Source organism: Pinus tabuliformis, chromosome Q (assembly GCF_031772625.1).
Source record: "Pinus tabuliformis cultivar Carrire ecotype Pingquan chromosome Q, CPIR1, whole genome shotgun sequence".
NCBI lineage: Eukaryota > Viridiplantae > Streptophyta > Pinopsida > Pinales > Pinaceae > Pinus > Pinus tabuliformis.
Window position 1 is genome coordinate 564,822,670 of NC_142296.1, and position 8,601 is coordinate 564,831,270.

Genomic DNA, 8,601 nt, shown 5'->3' on the forward strand with positions numbered 1-8,601 from the left:
AAATGCTCATTGGCTCAATTTGAAGCACCAACAACAAAAACATTATGTTGCATCTTCAAAATTACTTACAAAAATAAACTATTCTATGCACAACATGCCTCTTTTGAATTGGAGTCAAGATAGCATATTGACCACTTTGAGAGTCTGAAATGTACTTTTCCTTTTCATTATTCTCCTTTTGCTGCTTGCCAAGAGCGGTGATCTTGAAGTGCTCTGAAAATGATTGACCAGGGCACAGAGGCATCCATTTGAGATAATTCGTGAAAGCAGTTCCCTATCAAAGTGATAGATATAAAATATAGACATCTTGGATTTCACACTGTGAAGTTGTCTCATTCTGCATTGAAGACACTAATTGTTCTCCAAATGCACCAAGGCTATTGATAAAACAGAGACCCCATGTCTAAAATAGAGTTTCATCCTCTGACAGATGGGAAAAACTTGGTCAGGTTGAAAGGGAGAGCATAAAACTCTGCACTTCTAGGATCGGTTTTGAATGAATGGAACTTATCCCACCAATGATGGCCTCTGTCTTTCCTTGTTGAACTCTCCCCCATATGTAGAGTGTTATCCAAAAACAATGCTACGCTGCCAACAACTAAAGGTGGTGACGAGAAAATCACATTGATAATGTCATTGAACTGTTAAAAAATCAATTCAAAAATGTTTAAAGTTAAAAACATTGAAAATTTGAAGAATGAAGGGAATGTTGCCACAATGAACTGGTAGCCAAAAAATTTCAATTTAGTCCCTGAAGAAGTTGTAAGAACCCTACCCATCGTCCATGAGTGTGGACTGGACCATGACCAGAAGAAACTGTAAATTCATTAAAGTACTGTGGTACTGATAATCCCAAAAACAGAGAGAAGCCCAAGATGAACTTCGTCCTGAAACTATTTAGATTGCAAAATTGAAGGAAACTGAGACCCCCAAGAATACAAAAAATTTCAAACATGAGGCAAAACCCAAAGAATTGTTGTTCTACCCTACAATTTTAAAGCTGCATCGTACAAACTGTCTGCCAATATAGGTACCCAATGAATTGTTGTTTTACCTTAATATGTTGAAATCACATTGTACAAACTAAGTGTCTGCCAATATGAGTTAACCTTAAGGTTTTATGCATACATCCATTATACATTATGGCAACATCTAAGATACTACTAGTTAACTAACTTTGCAGCTCAGCACATAGGGTTTGTGTACACTGTATACATACCAACATAACCAAAGAGGAGACAGTACATGGAAGCGATAATGGGTGCTGGAATAGACGCAAAGATTGCTCCAAAGTTTCCTGGAACACATTAACATGAAATTAGCAATGCAAAATCCTAGACTAGGGAATAAACCCCAAAATGAGAACAATATCCCAACTTGAGTTGATTATCACCAAGAACAAAGAAGAATATCATAAATGCTGCTGATATCTGGAGCACCGTGCAACTCCCAACTCGTGTCAACCCCAAAAGACCAGCATTCTCACTGCAAATTCCCAAGATAAGACAAATTTCAGAGCTAGTATTGCCAGAAATAGGTCAAGTTGCAGCTAAAATTGCCAAAAATGGGTCAAGTTGCCTAGTTCTTACACTGATACTGTGGACCCATTTCCAGTTCCAAACATCCCATCCAATAAAATTCCAGTTCCCCGTAGAGAGGACCGTTATATTCCATCAACGATAATGATACAATCTTCCAATTACCTGAAGCCATAAGGGTGAAAGCAACGAATCCATTTCCTTACCTACCAGCCTATACCACGGCTGATGATAGATGGAGGGGGAGGTGTGGCACTTGCAAACCTTGAAACAACATAGAATGTACCAGTAGACTACAAATTTATGAAAGAAAAAAAAATAGTAGTCAATACCCAATTTTGTTTTTAAATAGAAACCCATAGATAACTATCAGAAATGTCAACGGGATAAAGAAAATAAAAGAGAAGAAAGAATATATGATATATGGCAAGCAGGCAGACCTCAAAAAGAGACACAAATGCTGCACCCATCATTACAAAAGACTGTCCTCCATCAAAAACAGGTCCTCCCCATTGAAATGGATATGGAACACTTATCCTGCAGAATAATAAAGACCATGCTGAGGCTTTGCATGAGAACGTACTGTATGAAGTGACATGACAGTTAATATGCATGCTTCTTGTAAGAATGCATACCATTTGGCACCACTAACTAGTCTAGAATGGTCTGTTCGGCAATGGGCTTGGGTCTTTTGAGGGGTATGCTTGTATGCTCCACCTACAGTGAGAATATGGGCATATGCCCACACAATAGCAACTGCAATTATGATGGCAACACGGTCAAATAAAGGATTCTTACGAGTCTTTATATGTCGACCATACTGAAAGGGAGGAAAAACGAGTTTAATCAGTTAGTTTCATTCTGCAACAAATTAGTGCCACAATCTTTCCAATTACAAATCATTTAATACAACAGATTTTAAAAAGCATGGAAAGACTAGGAACCGGATATATGATATATATCTAGAGAGATACACTCTAGAAGTTTACACATAATGGTAATTGGTTAATTCCTTACCTGTGAAAAGAAGACCAGTGCAATACGCTGTGGAAGCCCTATTTCAATGCATTTCCCCACCTGTAAATAACATCAGAGTACAACACTTCATTTGACTTTTTTCAAAAAAAGAGGATATATTTTCAAACAAAACGGAAATTCAAATAGAATAGATATTACAAAATATACATCCAAACATAAATTTGAAGGCAGGTAATATGGATATCCAAACGTATGGGTGTTTGGTGAACATAAGAAATTCCAAGTTTGACGCGAAAAACCTATCAATCTATTGAAAATTGCAAAACTGGTTTTGATAGGACCCAAAACTTATTATTGTAAATGCAAGTTTAACTGGTTGAAAGTTAAAATAAAAACTAAGAGTTGGGCTATTAACTAATAGCTGAATAAACTGACATGATTTGGTTGAAGACATATGAGGTCAATTTTAGTGAGTTAAAGTTCATTAAATTGACAACACTTGAGTCAGGTCATTCTTATGCTAGTCACTAATACTTTTACTGCATGCAAATATTTCTGAAATACATTTGAACCAAATGAAAGGACTTCATATATGCTAGCTACTCAAGCTAGAAAGTGTATCAGCGCAAGTAAAATCGAATCCACTGGATTCAGTAGCTATGTCATTTAGTCATTATAGCTTAAATTTTCACCAAAGAAGTTTCAAAACAAACTGGAAATAATTCTTTTCAGAACTTACCATGATCCATTTGTGAAATAGTCCAACTTCGAACACTACTTATTACTAATGTGATTAATATTAATAAAGATCATACATAATATGCTATTGTGTTAAAAATTTAAACCTTAAATATATATTAGACGATATAATTAGGAGTAAATCAGGACTAATCTAAGTCAAACATTTCTGAAACATTTTTTATTCATAAGACATTTCCCAAAAACATTTTCTGTTTCATCTAGTTTATGCAATATATTTCATCCTGAGTATCTATGTAAAAGCAGGTGTTAAGTTCCAATCAAATTATCTGTCTAGAAATCACCTACGATGCAGAAAAGCACATACTGCCTCCATTCAGAAGAAGAGTCTGCAGATATCAAATCAAAATATCTATTGCTTCAAGATAAATGAAAGTCCAACAGATGGACCTTGTTTAATAGAAATAGTCATCAAGCCCGTAATTATCCAAACAATATGGGTGCTATTCAAGTTATCTAGCATACTTGAGTAGGTCCTTCTGTTCCAAACCAGTTGTAATCACACTGTAATTTTGAGTACCCTGCAACTTTCCATATTAACTAACAAAAATGCTGGACTAGGGCACTCAAGCTTAGAAATTATATACCCATATAACTCAAATGCAATTATGGAATTCATTGAAACTTGAAGCATATGAATTCTATTCAAGCAAATAGAAAATTTGTTTAATACCAAGTGAGTGCAATAGAGATCAGCTTCTGAAATAGAATTTGTTTAAGCCAAGTGAACATTACAGAAATGGTGCTCAGTGTCCACTTACCCCCGGGAACCCAAGTTCAAAGAGCCCAAGAGCAACAAGAGTTACTAACGGAACTGCTGAAAGAGGACTCAGATACCTGACACGCACCATGCCATCAAGACAACAAAATCAGGATCTATAGACTGTAAATCCTTAGTACATGTAGAAAATTTGAATGAAATTACTTGAGAAAATGCATAGAGATCAAACCAACCTTAAAACAACAGCCCACAGACCATTGAATCCCAGGATGATTTTCAGTGTTTCAACTTCTTGAACCAAGATTGGATCTACTTAAATTTGATCGACTTCTAATTTTGTTATCATATATATGAATACTTCTATCGTAAAACTGAGTGTTTGCAAGAGGTTGCATAGATTTCAGGGAGCCCATCTACTAAAATAAGAGTAAAATGGGTTGCAGTAAAGAGATAATTTTGATAAACACGTGCCATACAAGTAGGACAAGCCATAGTGAGATTGGAATGGAAACTCATACCATACGGGTCGGGCAACTCATAAAGAGACCCAAATTAAAACTAATGCCATAGAGGTGGAGAAAACAATAAACTACAGTGGAATTGGAATCAAAACTCATGCCATAAAGGTGAAGCTGACCACAGAGAAACTCAAATTGAAAATTATGCTATAAGAATGGGCAAACAAAGGAGAAATTGGAATTTAAACGTATCCCATACAGGAGGGGGAGCCTAAAAGGAGACTTGAATTGAAACTTGTGCCATGCAGATGGACCAAACCATGGGGTGATTGGAATTAAAAATCAAGCTGTAGAGGTGGAGCAGACCAGCTGCGGCAACCTAGAAAGAGATTTGAATTGAAAGTTGTGTCATACATTGAGACGAACCACAAAGAAACTCAAATTGAAATGCATGCCATACAGGTGAAGCGAACCATAGAAAATTTGAATTGAAACTCACACCATACCAGTGGAGCAAACCACAAAGAAATTGGAAATGAAACTCGTCCATAAAGGTAATTGAATTGAACTGCATGCTATACTGTATAGGGCAGAGCACGGAGAGAATGGAAATGGAAATCATGTCACATAGGAGGGGTCAAACCATAGAGAGATTGGAATTGAAACTAATTCCAAATAAGTGTAGCAGGCCAAAGGAAAGTGGAAATGGAACTCGTGCCAGCCAGCAGATGACAGAGAAATTGGAAATGAATTCGTGCAATATAGGTGGAGAGGCCACAATGAAATTTGGATTGTAACTCATGTCATAAAGGACGATAGAGAAATTGGAAATGAATTCGTGCAATATAGGTGGAGAAGGCCACAGTGAAATTTGGATTGTAACTATGTCATAAAGGACCTCATTGCCTCAGTATAAAGCATTTAATTAAGTAAGTAAACAGAGAAATTACCTTGGGCATCCTTATCGATTATAGGTTCAGGACATAACATAATTGTAAGTAAACAGAGAAATTATCGAATGCTTGCGGACAAACTGATTGGAATTTGTACTTGCAAATAGAGTATACTGAGAATGACAGAATGATTTCTCCCTTTTTGAGAACTGAGAGTATACCGAGAATGACCAAATGATTTCTCTCTTTATGAGAAAGAGAAATCAGTCCTTACCTAACTTAATGAAATGGACACAAAAAAGTATACGAACATCTTTTGGCCCGTTCGAATTTTTTGTCCTACATTTCCTCTCATCACTCCAAAGTCTCTGCAAAACTTTTAAGCACTGCCTTAAAATAAATTGACGGATAAACAGATACAGAAATGAACGAGAAAACATAAGACAAATACAGAAACCGAAGCTTCACGTCTCATATTCTCCGTCCATGGCGAACCTTTCTTCACCTGTTAGCAATTTTTTTAAGCAGGTCAAAACTATTAAGCAAGAATGACCAAATAATCTAAATGCAATCTCTACGACGAAAGCCCTTGGGATTTTCCATGTCTTCACTGTGAAACCGAAACAATGAATAAAAATTGTTTAGGAAGTACTGAAAATACCAAACCATTCATCATCAACCTGGACTGAAATGCGATAAAGGGGAGATGAGTTCGGGGTTTCCAAGCCCCACTATCCTAATTTTCCTCCACTGCTAAAATCACGGAGGGAGCAGCCAAATGTTCTACATGTTGTTGCGGTTGGTTTTGGAGAGTGAGAAGAACTGGACATAGCATAACGAGGGAGATGGTCCTCTGTAACATAAATACTATAGCTAGATATCAAAAAAATATCTTTTGCTGCCAGATGTCAAACAAAAAAGCATATACCAGATGTCAATCAGAAAATGAAAAAGTAGACGATGAAACTCATTCAAAGGAAAGCCTATTGGTCTAATTAGGAAATTCTCTCTCTCTCTCTCTCTCTCTCTCTATATATATATATATAGATATATTTTTAATTCATATTTGTTTTTATTTTATTATTAAATATGTATTTTATTTTCTTTCGTTTATATATATATATATATATATATTTTAATTTTTTGAGTGTTATATATATTTATGAAGGAGTTGTCTTTAGTACGACTTTTTGGATATTCCAGTGACGGAATTCGGTGAAAAAAATTGAGGTTAAATCTTGATTTGTATTATTTAAAATGGTTTTTTAACTGCATATTTGGATTCAGCACCTTGAAAAACCCCTGGGACACTTTGATTGTGCAGAAATTAGCTATCAAACTTGCGATTTCAATAAATTGCTGCTGGATTTTAGAGAAATTTGACCGGAAAAACCCACCGGAAAAGCTTCCAAATAGTCTCTTTAAAGACAACTCCATTTATGAAATGTGTTTTAATGATTTTTTAAACTTATTTTTCTTTTTCTTTTTATAAATAGGTTGTTGTGTATAACTTTACAAAATCAAAATTACATTCCTTAGTTATGGTGTTGTTGGAAACGAGACTAGTTGCAAAACATAAGCTATGTTTACATGTAGATACCATGTTTATTTGTCCAAAATGTCGTTACATTACAAATGGGGTAGGTTGCCCTCGTAGCCTACTTCTACTATACCATAAATAAATATAAAATGAACAGTGATAGACATAACCAAGTAACAAGTAGATACATGATGTCATGCATGAACAAAGTTAATTGATTGTTGAATCCACTTGGATGGTCCATCTTTCAACATGATCTTTGTAAACACAATGTCAGGTAGGTTCTCAACCAAGATATTGAATTTTTGGTGAAGTTTGTTTAGCTACCTTTAAATATCCTCAAGTTGGACCCGAGTCCTTTGTTGGCTTGTGCCTTTTTCTTGCATAACCTTTCCCATAACCATTTTCGTTTTCCAGTAAACGTCAACTGCATGGAGATATTGAGTCTATTGGGTATGGGTACAATAGGTATCTAGCACCTAGTCCCCAAATTTGGCAAGCATTTCCACATCCAATAGATTCTTATGCCTTAGTCTTGCATTGTCCTCAGTTTCATCTAGTTCCCTCTAGACAATTGGTGGGGTACAGAAGTGGTACCTACTTGCAACTTCCTCTACTTCACGAAATTTTGTATAGGTGTCCCTACCACCATTACTGAATGTAGATCAAGCTCGAACAAGACGGACAAGAGAGATCTCAGGATACTCTGGGTAGTAAACCACCATTGGGCTGAAGCATAGAATAATAAGTTGACAATGAAGGTCACTTCTGAAAACCGAAGACTCTTGCTTCACTTCCCTTGAGAGAATACTAGGCTGGTAAGCCCTTTCCCAATAAGAAAATTCTTCCCAACCCAATCCAGAATTATAAAAAATAATCTAGTTTATGTGCTTCAATAGAGCAACCACTATATATAACCAAAAAATATCTAGTGTAGTAGTTATAGAGGGGTTCCTTGACACTACATATGAACTACTATGGCGAACTGTATATGACCCTATTGAAATATGAAATATTCAATGAATGAAACCAAAGAAATGGGAGAGGTTACCTACATGGAGCTTGGTGTTGCTTGGAAACTTTCCATCCCTCCACTCGTAAACAAAATTTTCATACAAACCATACCTCATGAACGAGAAAAGATTGGTAGCGATGAATATATCCCCAACTATCTTGCTATCATCATGATCAAAAAATCGGTGGTAGTACTCTGCCATATCTAGGGTGTCATCACCCATGATGCCACTATCACAAATATTGATTACTAGGCTACTTGTTGTTGGCAAGGGCCATACAACATCTGTTGCAGACCAGGCACCACATGAATCTAGTAAGCTTGATGAGATCTTAGACCTCTTACCATAATCACCTTCACCTTCTAGCCAGTAGTGGATTTGGCCACTTATGCCCTCTCGGATCATCCTATGGAAGTACAATAAAAAAAATTACAGGGTCATGTAGGCTTTGCTTCTTATTATAGGTTATTTTTAAAATTATTTTCTAAATATTTTGAAAATGTGATAAGCTTATTCTATTTGTTTTACATTTTTGTTTTTTCATTAAAATTTAGTTATACAAATATATTTTTGTTTTTTAATATAATTTTTATGAGATTGTAACATTTTATTATTTAAATTGCATTTTTGAATGTATATATAGATTTAGTATTATAAAAAAGCTTGGTATATTTTAATTGTGTAACTATAAAACTTAA

General features: G+C 35.5%; 1 protein-coding gene across 1 annotated transcript; it reads right to left on the reverse strand.

The window, feature by feature from the left end:
* Positions 1-416: 416 nt before the first annotated feature.
* On the reverse strand, positions 417-5,444 carry LOC149220698 (nucleobase-ascorbate transporter 6-like). The gene is made up of 12 exons (XM_089387170.1): positions 5,405-5,444; positions 4,230-4,305; positions 4,037-4,112; positions 2,556-2,615; positions 2,174-2,358; positions 1,979-2,075; positions 1,748-1,831; positions 1,590-1,651; positions 1,394-1,485; positions 1,207-1,297; positions 776-920; positions 417-641 (listed from the first exon to the last, which is right to left on the reverse strand). The coding sequence occupies exons 1-12, from the start codon at positions 5,442-5,444 to the stop codon at positions 417-419; spliced, it is 1,233 nt and encodes a 410-aa protein (XP_089243296.1).
* Between the last annotated feature and the right edge of the window lie 3,157 nt (positions 5,445-8,601).

What these genes read in the sequence shown, in the direction of transcription:
- LOC149220698 (XM_089387170.1), bottom strand. Translation starts at nt 5,444, where the DNA reads ATGTTATGTCCTGAACCTATAATCGATAAGGATGCCCAAG. An exon ending in TATGTTGGTATGTATACAGT is followed by an intron (nt 921 to 1,206) that starts GTACACAAACCC and finishes TGGGGGTCTCAG; the next exon opens with TTTCCTTCAATTTTGCAATC. An exon ending in TCCACACTCATGGACGATGG is followed by an intron (nt 642 to 775) that starts GTAGGGTTCTTA and finishes ATTTTTTAACAG; the next exon opens with TTCAATGACATTATCAATGT.